This window comes from Ochotona princeps, chromosome X, assembly GCF_030435755.1.
Source record: "Ochotona princeps isolate mOchPri1 chromosome X, mOchPri1.hap1, whole genome shotgun sequence".
In the NCBI taxonomy this organism is placed as follows: domain Eukaryota; kingdom Metazoa; phylum Chordata; class Mammalia; order Lagomorpha; family Ochotonidae; genus Ochotona; species Ochotona princeps.
The window spans coordinates 84755742-84775036 of NC_080865.1; the positions used below are offsets into that span (position 1 = coordinate 84755742).

A 19295-nucleotide genomic window follows, 5' to 3' on the forward strand; every position below is an offset into this window, starting at 1 on the left:
AGTTAAAAAATATGCTCTGAATATTGACTGTATTTGGTGCAACAGGATCTGAAATTGCAAGCCTGAGAAGTAGGTTCTGTGTTTTCATTCGCTTCTGCACCATTCGTGTCCACTTTGTGTAAAACCTCATTGAAAGGAAATTGTCAGGAGCTGCTGGTCTGCAGGAAATGATTTGGAAGCAAGCTTATGATTGCATGAACTTTTTAAAAATTCCAGGCTATTGAAACCTAAGTGAGAGTCAGAATTTTATGTAGCATTCTTATTTACATTTGTACTTTCATGAGTTGTGTGATGGATTTTATGTCAGGTTGCTTCAAGGCTCAGATGGTTGATTTACCCAACAAAACTGAGAGGATATTAGGGGTTGGAGAGGTAAAAGCACACGATCCCTATCCTCAGATGGTTCATTGTCTAGCTGCACAAGAAAACAATAATATTAAAGGTTGATGGGTACATGATAATTGAGGTTTCCCCATGTGTAGGTAGATCTGTCTTTAGAGGCAGAATGAATCGATACCTGCTGGTTTGTGGTCCACAGGAAAAGGTTCATTTTGTTGTGAACTAATAAATTGGGATTCCAGATTATGCAAGAGTGTTGGTGAGCTTGGTTACTAATGATGAACTGCTGAGAGACAGAATTACTCCTGATGTTGCATCAAGATCTGATTTCTGAGCAAAATGAACATGGATATTGTGGGAGCAAAAGCAGCGGGCAGTCATAACAAGGTATTGGGTGTGGTTTCCTATTTCCTGAAGATAAGAGCATCACTTTAACTTGTAACGGATTCTAGAAAGCCTGTTTTCAAGATAAATTGCATATGTTTCATATTTCTTAAGTTATTTGAAACTTGAGTTTAAATTATAAAGTGTGTGATTTTTCACTCTCTTGAATGTGTCTGTCTGGATTAATTTTCAACCCATGAATCATGAGTGCATGTTCCTTCATGAGAACGCTTTTTGGAAAAACGATCTGGATTCATTAATGATCTTTCACATTGTAATAAATTGTTTGAAAGCTTTACTTACCCAATTTGTCTTAAAATGCTGCTTTTGAAACCATGCAGACAAGCTATTAATAAACAAAGCATTGATGAAGGCCATCTTACTTATCTTATTGAACAAATTCCCTGGAAAGGTAAGTGCTTTTCAGATTCGGCTGTTGTCAAATTTGCCAGTTGATGAACCCACCCCATCTGTTTTCTTTGGTCAGCCTTTCATTCATCACTACTTCTTCTTCTTCTTTTTTTACTTTCTCTCTCGCTGAACATGCACATCTTGCTATTTCCCAGCACATAATAACTTGCACCTTTGCAGAAAGGTCATATCCGTGCCATATCTAAAACAGTGCCATGTTAATGTATACCCATAAGATGCTGAGTCAAGGTAGAACAAAAAAGCGCATATATTTCCAAGCTTACACCTCTCTTTGGAAAGAAAAAAAAAATATGTCAGCAGGCCCACAAGGACTATGTCAGCTTATCAAATAAATACTTGGTTCATTCCCTCTGAAATTTGCTCTTAAGAGATAAGGTCAGTGGGGACAAGCTTAGGTAATTGTCTGTTTGCCTGTTACAGGCAGGGGACCTTTATGGTAGTGCATAGAATCAGTCTACGGAGAATGCCTTGGATTAAGTCCTCTGGCGTAAATAAAAGGCTGAATTTAAGATATTCATTGGTAGAATATGTAGAATATTAAAATGTGAGAAATAGCTTTAAAATCTGTTAAGGATGTTTCAACATCAGCGTGTGTTTTATTTGATTCACATTATTGAGCTCAAAGCCAAAGTTTATTAACAATAAAATTCAGATTCGCACCTCAGTACTTCAAGGTTATAGGATGCCTAGGCTTCTTGTGAGGATGCTATAATTGCTGTAAATTCAACTTTGCCACCTTGTCATAAATGGGTTACCAGTACCTTACAGTACATGGCTAGGAGTGAAGTGTAAATTTGGACACGTTCATAATTCAAAGTATTGGTTGACCTCATAATAAAAGCCTCAATTATTACCCATTAGGTTTGTAAATGAAGATTTCCTTTTTTTTTTTTAATGTAGAAAGACGTAACAAGCATGATCAACAGGATAAAGTTTATCAACATATGTCTGGATTGTGTATATGGGTACACAGAAATTGAACTGTCCTCTCACAAGATAACAAAAGGTAGGATCAGGCCCAGGGGCCTAGTGGCTAAAGTCCTTGCCTTGCACGCACTGTGATTCCATATGAGCCCTGGTTCATATCCCAGCTGCTCCTCTCCCCCTCCAGCTCCCTGCTTGTGGCCTGGGAAAATGGTTGAGGACAGCCCAAAGCCTTGGGACCCTGCACCCATGGGGAGACATGGAAGAATCTTGTGGCTCCTGGTTTTGGATCAGCTCAGCTCCAGCTGTTGTGGTCACTCAGGGAGTGAACCAGTGGATGGAAGATCTTTCTGTCTGTCTCTCTCTCTGAATCTGACTTGCCAATAAAAAACAAATCTTCAGGAAAAATGACAAAAGGTAATACCATATTCAATACTTGCCAAAGAGGAAAGGCAGGAATGCATGGGACCTGAATTAGATTTTTGGGTTTCTCACATATATATGTGACCTTAAATATGTCAGCCTCTTACTGCTATTGCACATGCCAAATGGGGATACTGCATCCTCACAGGATTATTACAGAATTGCAATTATAAAACTTTAAAGGGGCTGAGGTACTGAGGTGCAAATCATATTGATAAATGTTTAATAACATTGAGAAATCTTAAGGTTGAGGGTGAATAGTCTTATTACTTTTAATGATTCAATGTAGGATCTGTTGCCCTCTTTTAAAAAATATTCTGAAGGTAGAGTGAGTTGGATATTTTGAAAAAAAAAAATATTCTCAGGTGTTACTAACAGCCCTAGTCTTAGCCCGCACACTCCCTGCTGGTTTGGGATGATGTGTTATATTGAGACAATCGAGGTTGGTTGTCCCATGACTCTCCTCACTGTATCTGGGTAGTCCTATATCAGTGAATGAAAAAGCAGCGGGGCATTGTTGAAGTGACTTATAAAGTAAAGCATTCCAAGCAAATTTCAGTGAAGTGGCTATTTGGACTATCCTGTGTCCCCACTAGTATCAGGTTGAATTTTTACAGTTTTCTTAGCATCACTTGCACTTGTCTTCTTGGGAAAAACAACAGCCAAATGGTGACTGTAATTGCTGGAGATGCAGAGTTTTGCCAATACCTGTTGTTTTTATTCCTCTTTCAGTGTTGCCCCTCCCCACGCCCCACCAGCCTGTGGTTTTGCTCATGTATTTGGATGCCATGGTCTCCTAGCTTTGTTTCCTCCCTATTTGGAGATTTTTCAAATTTCTTTTCTACTGCTCAGAAGGCATCAGCAGGAGAGCAGAATCTTTTCAAAAGTCACGGCCAAGAGGCATTTACATTTACAGCGGCTACTGTCTCTGTTTATTAGGTGGTCATTTGTGTCAGAGATCATATTTGTATGAAACATCAAAAGGACAAGATGGCTGCCTAGGATAAGTGCTGCTTTGATTTGTGCAGATATATTTTTAAAATGATGTGCTTTCATTGTTCGCAGTTAGGGATCCCCTCCCCCTATCTCAGGTGGCCAGGTTGACCAGAGAATACCATTTGGCGCAGGAATAAAATGGGACACAGGTTTCATTTGCAATTTTATTTTTTAAAAATGAAATATTCAAAGTACTTTTCTCTCAAATATCGACACATAATGTTTGACTTTAAATATTTACAGCATGTTGTTGTGATGCTCTTGTAGAAAAATGCATGCTTCTGGCCTGAAAGCCAGAGCAAAATGCAAAAGACCATTTAACTGCAGCCAGAGAACATGAACCTGTACAGTATCCAGTCACTTTTCAGCACAGGAGTGAGAGCAGGAATACAAAATTGGAACCTATTGTTTCCTAGCAACATGGCTCAGGCCATTATAACACAATATCAGTATGATTCGAACCTCTAACTGTTGTTATATAGAAACTGAAAATCTTGGCATACACTGTAAACATCTTTACTTTTCATGAGAAAGTAAGCAGCTAAAAATGTTTTTCTGACATAAAGGCTATGCTTCTCCCTCCCTCTCTTTTTTTTTTTTTGCCTTCTCTCATACTGATACTTTCGTTCGAATAGTAAAGATTTAGACATTGTCATGATCCATACAAGTAAAATATTTTTCAAGGACACACTCTGATAGACTAACATTTATTTAAGAGGTTAAAGTCCACCACTAAATCTAAAGAAAGATTTTTTAACTGCCAAACACATTTCCTTTGACAAATAATGTAAGATGACAACTGCCAAGACAAAATCCACAGCAAGTTTAACTCTAAGTATTTTCAGTTACTGTTTAGGAAGTAATTTCTTACACACAGTAATATATTTGGTCCTTAATAGCTTTCACATAAAGGACACACTGAAATAATAGTCACTATTTTGTGGTTGAATTCTTTTTTTGTTGTTTGTTTTCTATTTTTTTTGTTTTGCTTTGCTTTTTTATTTTTTGTATTTTTTTTGTATTTTTTGTTTTTGTTTTTGTTTTCTTTGCAGAGTAAAGAACCTTACAGAAGGCTGTGGAAGAGCAGTGTGAGATCTGAAGTACTAGTCAGGTCACCTATGTGTATGTGAGTTCCTCCAAGAAAATAAGAATGTTGTGTACAGTCTGTAACATTATGTGTTTTCCACAAGTTATCATAAACTTCTCTCTCTCTAAAGCTTTAGTTCAATACTTGACTGCTGTATTTTGGTTTTCATTTCTACCAAATGCTATTACAATTGCCCTTCCATGAACATATCTTTATAAATGCAAAAACTTTGCCATGACTGTTTACAGGTGATATTATGATGGGGCCTGGTCTGGTTAAAATATCATTTTTACAGAGAAAAGAAAAAGGGAAGAAATAATGTGATGTAATGCCTGAAACTGTCAATAGTAATGAAGAAGAAAAGCTTCATGAAAAGTATAACTTAATTTTATACCTCTCTGTAGGCATCAAGAAAATTATAAATTATACATTGTCAAGTGCTCATATATTTGGTTATATTATATGTGTGTAGTCTATATATTATAGATCTTCTACATAAATTGATAAAGGGACACACTTATTTTATACATAATTTTGGGGGTTAAAAATAGAACATACATTTTACTTTTGTGGTGTTTTGTTGAAAGTATGTTTTCAGCTTTATTTCCTTGCCTTCTGCAGTTACACTTCTAATCAATAATGATTAGAATGAAAACTACAATGAGGCATATTGAAATGTCCATTAGACTTTGAAGTTTCAGCTCATTTGGATCTCTAGATTGTAGTGCAAGAGTCAAAACAAAACAAAACAAAACAAACTAGTACAAATAAAATGGGTCCAACCAGGAAAACAACCATGGAGTATTCCCTGCCTCCATCCCAGAGTGCTCCTTCATAGGCGAATCCAAGTGCTATGCCTCCCACATTAAATTACTTGAATGGTTGTGCGCTGTCAGTCACCTGTCTTCTGGGTATGAGAAATTCATGTATGTTTTTTAAAACTGATTTTCATCAGGAAATGCAAATGAATTGCTTTTGCGCTAATCTAAACTTCAGAGCAACAAGCCAATGAAGGTGTTCTTTCTATTCAAATAGGAAGCGATGTAATTTGTATCTCCATGTTGATATTAAGAAATGACAAAATGTTTCTCTTAGATTGAGTACTCATTGGTGCTAATGTTTTGGTTTGTTTTCCTTTGTTCCCCCAAAACTTTAGGAGTCGTAAAGAGAACAGTAATAGTTCAAGGCAGTATTAAAACCACAGCCATAAGTGATTAAAAAGTGCATTTCCTGAATATAATACAAATAGAACTTTAAGAAACTAAAGGCACAAAACTAACTAAATGTGTATTACAAACTAGAAATGCACAGTTCAAGGTAATTACTATTAAGTAAAAGTTTCAAATATGCATTTCTGAAGGATATTTAAAGCAGTTTGAAAGTGATACATCATCAGTGAATTGCAAAAAGTATAATTGCTTAAAATATAAGCAAAATAGACTCCAATACTGATATCTTGAATTAGTGATAAAGTACGAAGACACATTTATGAATGCAGTCCTTATATACAATTCACAAATTGTTTTTTCATCTATTTAAAAGAACATTAGAGGTTCTAGGAACTTAAGGTTCATTTTTTAGGTTGATGTGGAGGTATTCAAATTCCTGACAAGTTTGTTAGTAGTTAAAAATTTCATCTTGAATAAATACTGTGCCAAGCCTGACTTGGGAAAAAGTCAATACTCTGATTTTTGTCCGGATTAGCAATATCTTGACCTAGTGCACCTCAATTACCTAGAGGGATGTGCTCATGGTGGTCTCTCCCCGCCTCCCATCTCTTTCCCCTTCCCAGTCTCGATACATGTAGAAGAATGTGATTATCCCAACTGCAAGGCTTTGAAAAGGAAATGCTTGATACTGTCTCCTAATCTCAGCTGAGATTCCCCCCACCTCTTTTCCTTCACTCTCTTTTATGCAGTGTGAGTGCAACTCTTTACAAATATTAACAGGAGCCTAGATCCTGACTGCGTATTTTTCAAAGAAACTGTCATCACATAGCAAGGCAATGACCCTGTACTGTATTTAGATAGCAGCTGGAAGGAATCCAGACTAATATTCCGTCTTAAATTCTCCTTCACACACAGTAAATGTTGAGACTTGGTGGTGAAGGGGTAGAAGTGGGCTCAGGGGGATTCTCTCTGGGTCATGTGGTGCTGGATTTTCATTTGTGGTCAATGACACAGCATTTTACAAATTCTTTGTCACTAGACACAAATCTCCCAGCTCGCTGCAGGTTTCTTAGAGATTGAGCAACTGTAACTGATCTTCACACTCACCCTGACCCTATTTCCAATTTTTAAATGATCACACATGGATAACTTGTTCTGGAAAATAGTCATTTTCCTAGGCAGGCGAGACAATGTAATAAAAAATAAAAGTGGGTAAAGATGGGAACTAAAAGAGTTGGCTGTATGAATTATGCTAGGAAAATCTAGTGTGTATGGAGTTGTGATGTTCTGGGTTGGAAAGGATTCACTTAATTTCCCAAATGTGGCTGGGAGATGTGCAAGACAGACAATGTTTGAAAGAAAAGTGGACTGAAACAATGTGGCAACTACTGTGATGTTCGGTTTAGTCTTGCCTTTCGCTTTACTACTAGGTCTATTTTTTTTTTTTTTTTTAGTTTGGCTCTTGGGAATTTCAGCAGTTAACTATTAGTTAACATATTTATCAACATCTCAGGCACAAAGGGCCCCCTAAAGCCTTGTTTTCTTTTTGTACCGGAATCGTACTTGTTAGTAAGTTACCTTTCACGTGCACAAAACCATTAGATTAGTGTACAAAGACTGAATCACTATTGGGAAACTATGACCAAAGCACACCTTCTATAGAAAGGAGAAATTCCTACCCAGTTTACTAAAAGCTATGTTTACATGACACCAAAACAGCTGCACACAGCTGGGTAACCACTTCAGCCAGAAGAGGTTGGGTGAGAGGTGTCACGTGGGCCGGCTGCTTTGGTATCACGTGTACACAAGTGCACAATGGCTCCTCGGGGTGCTCATCACACCCGCAGGGAAGCATGGTAGGCAGAACCCGGCCCCCACACGCCAAAAACACAGTGCAACCACACGGCAGGTACTTGAACAAGCAAGAGGGAGTAATCGGGGAGGAAGGACAAAAGGGGCCTGACTCTAGGAGATGGTGGCTTGAGAACATTTTCCACTTCTTTTTAAGTTTGCTATACCAGATTTGGAAAATGAAAGGACGGTCTTTTGAGAGGCAAGATTCTGTTAGGATCGCACCACCACCTTTGTACATAGCTTCCAAGTCCTACTGCCGGTTAAACGTGAACCTCGAATACTTTTGGCATACCAGGACATAGGAATGGCTGGAGGAATTTCAAGCAGTGCTTTCCAAAACCCTTTTTTTTTTTTTTAGCAGTTGGAGTTCTACTTGTGTTATTTTTGAATACTGCCACACAGGAACTAAAAACCTGTCATTTCGTAAAGAGTTTAAACAAACAATATTAAAATACCATCTTCCGTCACATTGAAAGGCAGTTGGATATGTTTGTTTTTCCTCCATATTTACATATACAGAGTTCTGATCTAGAAAACCAATACAATAAACTGTTTTATGTTTTAAAAACAGGCAGTCTTTGGTGACGCAAAGGCAGAGATTGTTTCTGTTACCTCCTGCCTATTTCGCTCTGTCTCATAAAGTGAATATTGTTGGCACTGTCAGAAAGTTCCAGATACTGCTCAACAGACAACACAAAGTACCCATCGTAACCTGGTACCCTCCCGGTGCTCAGCAGCTGCTGCTTCTCCCCCTCTGTCCACGCCCTGATGCCCTCCTCCCCTTCCTGCAGCCGTCTCTGTTCCTTAGTCCAGGCCTGGGCCACAGCACGCTGTCTGGCGATCTCCAACACGTGGTTCTTTTCTTCTTCCACAGTTGTCCCATACCGGATGTTGAAGCACAGGGCCCCATGCTGGAGTTGAATATCTGCAAACCGTCTAGTCCTCCCATTCAACACAGAGGTCATCTGGGACACGGTGACATTGACCCCATTCTCCAGAATCCGCCTCCCCCCAGTATTACCAATAAGCACCAGGTCTTCCTCTAGAGACCCGAGCTTAATAAAATAGTGAGTATCCCTCCCCTCTATGGTAAAATGCAGGTTTTCCAGGTAATGAGCATTATTGAGAATGGCAGCAAGCCGCCTGCTATCTTCATTGGCTACTCCTATGATATCAGCTGTTACTATGCCATCCTTGATGGCAAACTTTATACCTTTTCCGAAAACAGAAGGGACAGCAGCAAACCGCGGTTGCTTCCCTCCTTCAAGGCACCGTCTGTCATTGTATCGGGGAGTCATGGGAAGCTGGTCCAGGGAGATGAAATTCCTTAGTTGTTTCTGGAGTTCACACTGAATACCCAGAATGGTCTAGGAAAGAAAACAAAGGCCCAGTTCAAATGCAGCATAGTCAGACACCTGGTGATTCTGTAAAGGAGGGGCTTGCAAGGGCTCTGCCTCCGCTCTGGAATTTCTTGGTTAGCATTCTGAAAACAAGCCCAATTTTGGAGCCTTTTCACTAGACATAAAGAGAAGACTAACAGGTGCCTGATCACCTAGAGTTCTTAAATATTTGTTGAGGCAAACATGGAAAAATGATACTGGATTTTTCTGAGCCCAGAAGTATTTGCGATGGATTCAGACCCCCTCAAAACACAGACCCCTATGTTTTCAGCAGTGGTAATGACACCAACTGGATGTGGCTACTGCACATACAGCTAATACAATGAAGCACAAAGACGCTCATGAGCTGTAGCTCTAGCTTTCAGCAGCTTGTGATCTTACAGATGACTACAGCAAAGCAGTACAGAATTCACTCATCTCCATGTAGCTTAAAAGAACCTTTTTTTTTTAAACTTTTGGTGGTTTTCAAACATCAATATCTAAAGAGAAAAGACGAATAAACCTCTGCGGATCCATTAGGAGGCATCAGCAATTTTCAGTGCTTGGCTTAACTTTTTTAATAAGGAATTTTTAATTATAGAAAATGCTTACATATATGTATTTGCAAAGTAGAATAAGCCTGTTGGCTCTATTTAGAATTTACTTTCCCTTACCATTGTTAGATTTAAAAAAATGTAGTCTTACACGCAAATTTTAGTTTCCCTTTTTTATGCAAATGTATTCCCACTGCTTTCCATGGAAAGGAGGTCTTCCTGTTTTGATTTGTATCTCATACTTTAGATGAAGTCATCAGTTAAATCTTGACTATTTTGCTATTCTTATTTGGTCCAGAGACTTTATCCCTGTAATATTTTTGCTGCATTGTTACACATTTTGTCAAGAGAATTTTTCAAATCTATCCGTGTTCTGAGAGATCATCCTTTAAATTATTTTACAGTTGGGACTCTGATAATTGGGGAAGGTGGTCATTTAGTTGTCATTATTTTTAAAATGTTACAGACTTGTGAAAAGTGTACATATTTACGAGGTACAATCTTAATTTTGGCTGTATGTATACACCGTGTAATTCTTAATCAGGGTAAATGATCCTTTCAAGTATTTAGCATTTCTTTATAGTGAAAACACCTAAAACCCCATCTTGCACTTTTCCTACGAGGAATATATACCAACCCTCTCCATCTTTCCCTCCCCAGCCTCTGGTAGCCACTGCTATATTTTTAAATTCTATGAGATCCCTTCTTTAGCTTCCACATGAGTGAGGTCTTGGGAAGAAATCCAGCATTCTCATGTCTCTTAGTGAACACTCCTTCCCACGGAGGCTCCACAGTCACCCTTTGCAGCCTGTCAGAACTTTGACAGTTCAGTTTTCCTTTCTTGTTTACCCATTGCATCAGGGAAGCTGTGAGTCTTCACTTTTTTTTTTTCCCTAATTCCCAATTTCTTGCTCTTTCCTTACCTTCTGATAAGTCATGGTCACTTTGATGAATATTCAACAAGTCTCAAGGACAAGTAAGCAGATGTGTGGGAACAGCATTTCATGGCTTTGCATGCGTCTACTCCCCCTCCCCCGCCCCTGCCCTCCAGCTAAACAGAGAGAGTAAAATGTCCCCAACCTTTCCAGGATCCCACTCTTGAGTTTTTGTCTGAAGTTGTAGAAGCTCATATGTTAATTCCAAGTTTTCTAATTCTGGTTTGGGAAATCCAGGTAGTACGTTGTGTAACTGGAAACCAAATAGCTCCAACCAACTGCCAATGTCTATAAGACAGAAATTGTGAAAGAAAAAAAAAAACAAACTTTAAAAGTTCATATTTTACAACCATTGTTGAAAACTGGAAAGATGCCTCTCTTGCTTTCAACATGTTCAGGCAATGGGAAGTTAGGGATAGAATTCCCTGCTTTTATGACCATGGTAAAATGCCTGGTCTTCTCCCTACAGAGAACCCTTTTGGCTTGTGGACAATCCTAGAGATAGGCTCGCACTCTTTTTTAAATTCTTTTAATGTGGTAGTGGTGCTAAGGTCACCGTGATGGTGATATTGGATTTATCTGATGCAACATAATTCTGAACTTTGCTTTTATGATATTATTTGTACAAGAGAAGCAGCGTAAAGGGGTAAAAAAAAATGTGTTCGGCATGTTATACATTCACTTGCATGGCTTGCTCACTTTAAAAAACTAAAGGAGTGCATAAGAACCTTGTGGGCTAACTGGCAGGAAGAGGAAACATCTTTACAAAGGCATTGCGATTCTGTGATAACATCAACAGAACCGAGTTATTTCAAGTCTGCCTTGCAGTTTTACACTGTTGCAGTACCTGTGGTATACTTGGCAACATCTTGAATTTTTCCAACCGGGTAGTTATTTTCAAAGGAGTAGAGGTTGAATGGCTTCGGAAGGAGGTTCAACTCCTTCCATACGTGATGATTGGGTGTTGTCCATCGACCAGCGACAACGTCATAGTCCCTTTGTCCTAGGTGTACTAATTTAGTAAGAAAATCATAGAGTCCTCCATGAAAACCAATGATGACCTGAAAGTCAGGGTAAGTGTCATGATAGATATCACCATAAGGTGTGTATAATATTTCCTTTATGACCTGACCTCGACTGCTGAACACAGCTAGTGGGGTACCTGTATTATCACAGGCCACATAATACTCTTCACCACTGCTTAACTCCATGGCAATGAGATGACCTTGGAGATCATAATACAGGGACGTAATCTCGGAGCTTGTGTGGTTGTACAAATGAGTAACTCTTATGGGGTTGGCAAGGTCTGCATAGAAGAACTGGAGGTGCTGCCCGAGGCTGGACTTGCTGGCAACGCGTCGCCCAAGGCCATCATAGTAATACTGGACAGTCCAGCCAGAAGCCTTATTGTAGGCTTTCTGCAGCAGCCCATTAGAATTGTATTCAAAGACATCATTTCCCCTCTGCCTCAGAAAGCCATCTTCATCCATTTTATACTGAATCTCCCCTAATCTGGTGATGCGGTCTCGGAGGTCATATCGGAGAGGGGTAAGACGAGCACTATTCCCATGGCTTAGCAGGTTAATGTTGCCATTGAGGTCATAACTGTAACGCCACTGGGTTTTGTCATTTACAGAAACAGTTTGGAGTTGCCCGTCAGCATCGTATTCATAGAAGTACCTTGTTATATTGGCATCTACTCCTACCCTTATATCACATATTACCATACGGCCCATATTATCATACTGGATAGTCATCCAGTAGGCAATCGCCTTTAGGATTTCATATTGGACTTCGATGACTTGTCCATTGGCACTGAAGATCTTGGTGTGCTTCATCACCGTAGTAGTAATGACCTGATTTAAATCGTAATTAATGACACTAAATTTTCCAAACTGCTCTGTTCTACCAGAGACATCAACATATCGGTACAGATCTATGGGCAAAGGGGTCTCGTTGATCACAGCCTGCATGCTGGTGACACGGAAGTTGTTGTAGCTGTAGTCAAACCGGGCATTCACAAGACCTTCTTCACTGAATCTGAAAATCTGGCGTCCAATAAGAGGTCCTGTAGGAATCAAAAGGTGTTAAAAGGTGAGAAAAGAACTAGGTGATCAAGTATGAAGCAATCCAACACTCTGGTGATGGTTCAGCACTGGGGCATTCACATTCAAAACTGAACAGTAGAGACTGACTTCTGTTACCTACTTCCTGAACATATCACCTGTACAAAGGTGATTCAGAAACAGAAAAAAGGGAATGGCAAGAAATAAGTTTCTTAATCTCAAACATTTTTCAATTCCATGTGCATGGGTGTTGGGTGGTCTTCAAAAAGTTAATGGAAAATATGTATCATGAAACAACTATGGGTTTGAAAAATTTTGGCACCCAAATTAACTTACCTTTCAGTTCATTTCCTAAAAACTTTTTTAAGTGTCCTTGTATACTCTTGTAGGTGGTATTCATCAAATATGTAAAAAAAGTCTGGCATAATTTTACTACAGCATAATCTAATTATGGAAACTACAGAAGCACTAACCCATCCAGTAACCTGGGGTGATGAAACTGATATGAACAGGCTTTCTTGCTAAAGTTACAGACAAAATACTTTCATTTAATCTCTGCTATGAAATCAAAGGGTGAAATTTTGACAAAGCCCAGCACTAAACCAACTGTTTCTGGGCATTTTTAATACACTCAACAGATGAATATATAGTCAAAAGTCTTGACTTTTCACAATATTTTGTTATCCACCAAGGCTTACATAGGGCTTGAACTCATTTCAGTGACAATCATATCTTGCAGCTGCATCTTTGGGAGGCTTTAGTGGGGAGAGGCAACAGGTGTATGGCTAGACTAGATATGTAGATATCAACTCTTGACATCTGCACAAAAAATATGCACTGTATTTTTTAAAAACGAGGCTTTCATGTAGCCTCTAAGTGCTTTAAATTTTCAGTAGGAGAGGATGTGATAGCTCAAGTGAAAATTGTTTGGCTTGAATGTGTACTGATGTTTCTCAGAATACAGGAAATGAAAATTTCATGAGGAAATCCCAATGTGGTGCCCATCAGCACTCCTTCACAACATACCCGTCTGCCTGTATCTGATTGTGCAGATGAATCCATCATGCATCAGGTGGATTGTCTTAATCACTCCAGAAGATTCTTCGTACGTTAACGTGACCTGAGTGGTATCATAGAGAATCTCCGACAGCCTCCCTTGCTTGGTGTACTTATGTAGAACTCTGCGCCCTGTCCCCAGATGCAGGGTCTGCAGGAGTCGGCCATCTCGACTATAGTCTTGGATGAAGGAAGTGCTACTGTCTGGTGGGGTGTAGATGTTCCGGTAGTAGCCCACGGAAAGCATGGTTTGTAAGCTGTGGCGCACCATGCTAGGCATGGTGACTGACAGGAGACAATCCGATTGGTCATATTCAAAGATGTAACGCCGCTGGCTATGCAGGAGAAGCATCACGGACTGGAATGAGACAAAGCAGAATCATACAGGAATTACCTACTTCATAGGAGCTGATGTGGCTGTGGAGTTAATTCTGTGAAGTGATACACGAGGTAGTAGTAGTCTTCAGATTCATGCCTTAACTTTTGTTTCGATTCTCATTTTTATGTAAGGGAAGCATTACATTAAGAGTGAAGAATTCTCCAGTTATGCAACCCCTTTTCCTGAAACGGATCTATATTTCAGAAATATTTGTTGGGAAATAACCCCTAGTCTGAGAAATAACAATCTAAATACAGGTTGATCTCATTTTAAACGGTTGTGAAAGGGGCACTGTGCTAAGGAGGACTCTGACTCACTAACATTTAACTCTCATGGAAAAAAAAACAGGCCCAGCGCAGTAGCCTAGAAGCTAAAGTCCTTGCCTTACACATGCCGGGATCCCATATGGGTACCAGTTCTAATCCTGGTGGCCCCACTTCCCATCCAGCTCCCTGCTTGTGGCCTGGGAAAACAGTCAAGGACAGCCCAGAGCCTTGGGACCCTGCACCCACGTGGGAGACCCAGAAGAAGCTCCTGGTTCCCAGCTTTGGATCAGTGCAGCTCTGGCCGTTGTGGCTGCTTGGGGAATAATGGGGGAAGAGTTTTTGTCTGTCTCTCCTCTCTCTGTATACTTGACTTTCCAATAAAAATAATTTTAAAAAAACCCCAATTTGCTTCATTTTATTGATCTGAAAAGCATAAAGAAAGCCTGCTTCTGCTGGTGGCTTCCCCACATGCCTGCTGGATCTGGCTGAAGCCAGGCGTCCCGAATTCTATCCGGTCTCCTAGGTAAGAGGTAGAGACCCAAGAACTTGAACTGTCTCCTGTTGCCTCCCAGGGTGCATATCCACAGGAGGCTGGAATTGGAAACGAAGCTAGAAGCTGAACCCAATATGGGATGCATGCATCCAACGTGGAACATTAACGTCCATGTCACATGCCTGACCCCGACTGTCCTCTTACTGAAGAACAATTCCTCATTCCTGGAGAGCCGGTTCTACCTCCCAGGGACAGCTTGACTGTTCTGCTCTTGAAAATTTCCTTATCAAGCAAAGGGATTTAACTGAGCTTTATATTCTGAATGCTATAGTATGAAAATGGAGTTTTTTTCATTTTCTAAATATAAATAACATACATATTTATGAACATGAATTACATAAACATGTTAGCTCTTCTAAATATAAAATTATATTCTGATATTGGATGTGCTTTCTGAAACTATCCTCCTTACCCTTCGGAGACTTACTGATGTTGAACACGTCAGTACTCTACAAAATCAGCCACTACTATTCATTCATTCATTCATTCATTCATTCATTCTCTTCTAGCAACATTATGCCTGAGGATCCAGAGGTGGGAACTGAAATCCTGTCAGCTTGCCACCACTGTGATCTCTGAAAACTTTCCTATAATGCAGGGGACTTCAAAATTCTGCCTGAGTCTGGGGACGGGATGTGAAAAGTGTCTTCCATGACCAAAGAAGAGCTCAGTAGAACCAGTAGGGAATTTTCATAGAAATTTGCTAGAAGGTGCTGGTTGGCGGGGGGAGGAGGGACACCAGGGTTAGAAGATGCCTTTTCATGATCTATACTGAAAGAGTTCTTAGCTCTTTTCAATTTTTCTGTCAATTGTGCATGAGCAAATAACATGCCACCTGCCACATGGGCCAAGGAAATCACTATATGGCCATCACGCATTATCTAGTACTAGCCTGCCAGGGCCATGCCGTTTCCAGTCACTCTACCAGCCTTGCCAAACAGTCACAGCACATCGTGATTGTGTCCCCTCCCCATTCTCGCCCTCCAGCCTGCAGCGAAGGCACTGCTTGAGCCCTACTCCTAGGTGCTACTGCCGGGCTGTCTTAAAAGCTCCATCTGTTTTAAAGCCTCTTGACAAGGGCAAAGATGTGAATGATGTGATCAGAAATCTCATGAACGTAAGTACTGTCTTTCCAGAATACAATTTCATTAACATTAGGCTGCTTTCTCGCTTTGGGTGGGCATTCTCAGCTGGTTCAAAAACAATGCTTACGAGTCTAATACCTGCAGTGCTGCTATGGGATAAAAGGTCACTCAGTATTAGCTCAAATAACAGAGTGATGGGACTTTTATCATTTTAATTGTGAAATTCTAAAAAAGGTTTTTGCAAAGCAAAAACATGGCTGTATATGCAATTTGAATGAGAAGCTAGAGCAGAAATTTGAAAAGCTAAAGCACATGAATGACCACTAGATGGCAGTGTGCAGCCACCTGGAAGCTAAAGCCGAAAACTGCGGTCTGTCCCTCTAAGTTGCATTTGAAAACTTTAGACCCAAAGAGGAATTTTGTTCAAATGCATTAATACTAAAGCATTTTAAATGATTATATAATGCATTTTCATTCATTTAAAAATAAAATGACAATGATTTCAGGACACTGAAAGATTTGACACTTCCAATAATACAAAATTTTGGCCTCACAAGTCTTTAAAAAAAATTCAGAGAAGCCTCATGAATCAAGACAGAATTACTGATCACATAGAGAAAACTTAGGAAGCAATAACTGACTTTTTACATCGTGAGGAAATCATTTAAGCTACTACAGTCACAGTCCAAATAATTTTTTTTTCGCAAAAGTTATAAGACATTGTATATGTAATAAGTAACTTTTACTTACTCTAGAGGAAATAAAATTATCTTTGCAAGACTTCTGCATGTTAAGGCGAAAGAAACAACCGCTACGTATGTACACATGGTGTAGACACACAGGCGTCTTCCACTTTCTGGTTCACTATCCAATGCCTGCAATAGCCAGGGCTGGGCCAAGCTAAATCTAGGAATCCAAAACTTAATTGAGGTCTCTCAGGTGGCTGGCAAGGACCCAAGTGCTTGAGCCATCAACTGCTGCATCCTAGGGTGCACATCAGTTGCAACTTGGAATTGGAAGCGGAGCCCAGGCCACAACTCAGGCATCTTAAGTGTCACTTCAGCTGTTGTGCCAAGCGCCTGCCCTTGCTGCGGCTTGTTGGTATATGGCAGTTACAGGTATGGCAAAAAATATGCAGAAATGATGCCAGAATGATTGGGGGTGTAAAAAGAGGAATATTTTAAAGTGTGAGAATTCCTATTTTATGGTAGCAGAAGTACAGCCATTGGCCCTGCTCTGTCCCAGTGAAAGCGTATGTCAGTGTAGGTCATGTTCAGCACAGAGGGAACAGACCTCAGCAAGCCAGCGGGGCTCGCACACACGTACATGGCACGTCGGCAAATCTGCTCTTCTTTCTCGGCTTCCCTAGAGTCACCATTTCAAAGCTGTTTTTTTTTTCCTCCCTCCCTCCATCCCTCTTTTCTTTCCTTTTGTTGTTTCTTGTTTTGACCTACCTTCAAGTGGCAGTAACTGCAGGCTAGCATTTCAAATCTCTGATTGGGTGTTCTATATTGTTTCATCTAATCATCACATTTATTCAATGAATTAGTTATCACTGGCAATGGTAATGCTACCAAAAGCAATTTCGCAAAAAGTGAATGTTGGAAGTGAAGAACCATTCTATACTGCATTTTGTAGGTCCCAAGTTTTGCATGATAGAATTGCTTAAATTGAGACTATTTTAATTACAGACAAATTAGACATGAAGGAAAGGATAAACATTAACTTACAGGCATAATGGTTTCACTTGTCTCACTGGTTAATAACCTAGTCTTTTGAAGTCACTGGAGATCTCCTGATACATTATTTTGGGTCAGTAAGATCTTACTTTCAGTATACTGTAGATGCTGACAATCTTAGAGGCTTTTTTTTTTTTTTGGTAAGAATTACTACCAGGTAAGTTTCTATAGCAAAGAGAACTCATGTCAGGTTTGCTTCACGAGATGATTTGTTTGAGAAAATCTCATGAAACCATCAGCTAAGTCAGCAAAGGGCAACAATACAACCTCCTCCCTGGCGTCAGAGAAGAGGCTAAATAACTGTATTCAGGGGCGGGGGGCGGAGGGATAAGTTTTTGGGTGGCAAAAAGGGAAGTCTTCGAGGGCTAGAACTGACTGTCTAGAGACAGTTAGCTCACTTGGTCATAGCAAAGTGCTAATGAGGTGGGGGTTGTGAGTTCAAATCCATCCATGCCTCTAGGGAGTGATGGCTATTTCTGCCATTACATGGAGGATGGAGGGAGCAAACCCATCCTTGCTTCTGGAAAACAAACTTAGCAGCCAATGCTGTGTGAATGCTTGGGAGCAGGCTTTGTCCTGAAGGTCTGCAGTATGTACCTTAAGGAACACTTGCCTGTGTATCTCTCTCAATGTTTGCATTCAATTAATATTGTAACAAGTTTGTCACTTCGTAGACATCGGTCATGGCATTTGGCCAATCATTCTAGTTACTGAAATTGGAACGAGGGAAAACCTGACATTGTTGATTCAGACTGTCCCCAGCGAATAGGCAAGCTTGGCACGATTTGGCACAAATGGGGAGATTCTGCCATGTGAGCTGTGAGCTCCTTATGGCTTTTCTGAAAATGTCTATGGGGCTACCCGGCCCTGGTTATCCTCGAAACCTCAAGGGAGAAGCATTTTTCAATTTTCACAGAATTTAATTCAAGACTGAATTCAGTTAAATGTACAGATTTGGTAATGAGGCATTATGTTGGGCAATCACACTGAGATGACAGACAGAGATCAATTGTCTTCTGGTCCTGAGCAGGTCAGAAACTGTTTTCACTGAGTAGGGGCTGATGTTTGACCAATGGCTCCCTCTGTGCAGCTCAAGTCCTGTCCTGCGTGCTCTTACGGGAACATGGAGGCCGCCAGCTCCCATTATAGACTCAGGCCACACAAGACTATTACCATCGCGGCCCCTCTGGCCACCATTCCCCCAGGCTGATTATGTTTGAAAATTGGTCCTTGAAATGTGTATGACTCAAATTTTCCGGACTACCCTAACACAATTAGAATTCCTTACACTCGGCCTAAGAGGCTCCTTCCCAGAGCTGACATACATTAACCCACGGCTTTATAATTTACCACCGATTTCCCCCCTGTATGAGCTCTTGTAATAATAAAGATACCGTTTCAAGAGCATGAACAAATATGCTCAAATGAGGAGAAAGCTAAGCCATTATCTTGACTTTAGTCTGAAAAAGTACTTGGCGGAATGTGGGATTATGGATAGTTTTCAGCTGAAAAACAGCCTGTTCTCATAGGCTCAACTTCTTTCTTTTTAAAATTTCTATAGAACAGAACATCCAGAGCAGGCTTTTCTCCTGCAGACCCTCACCAGCATGGGGAATTCGTTCCATGTTCAATATTGTCTTGAACACTCTGACTTAGACACTTGTACCTGCCACTG

At 40.2% G+C, this 19295-nt stretch overlaps 1 protein-coding gene and 1 long non-coding RNA gene across 2 annotated transcripts in view; one reads left to right on the top strand and one right to left on the bottom strand.

The window, feature by feature from the left end:
• The first annotated feature begins 6573 nt into the window (after nt 1-6573).
• On the top strand, nt 6574-14557 carry LOC131478494 (uncharacterized). The gene is made up of 3 exons (XR_009244497.1): nt 6574-8675; nt 12389-12570; nt 13500-14557. It is a non-coding gene; the product is annotated as an uncharacterized LOC131478494 (long non-coding RNA).
• Nucleotides 8217-19295, bottom strand: part of TENM1 (teneurin transmembrane protein 1) — a 570964-nt gene continuing 559885 nt past the window's right edge. The window contains exons 28-31 of the mRNA XM_004587672.2: nt 13569-13956; nt 11324-12544; nt 10622-10764; nt 8217-8975 (exon numbers count right to left, since the gene is read on the bottom strand). Coding sequence (XP_004587729.2) covers nt 8217-8975; nt 10622-10764; nt 11324-12544; nt 13569-13956 — 2511 coding nt within the window. The remainder of the gene's footprint in view (nt 8976-10621; nt 10765-11323; nt 12545-13568; nt 13957-19295) is intronic.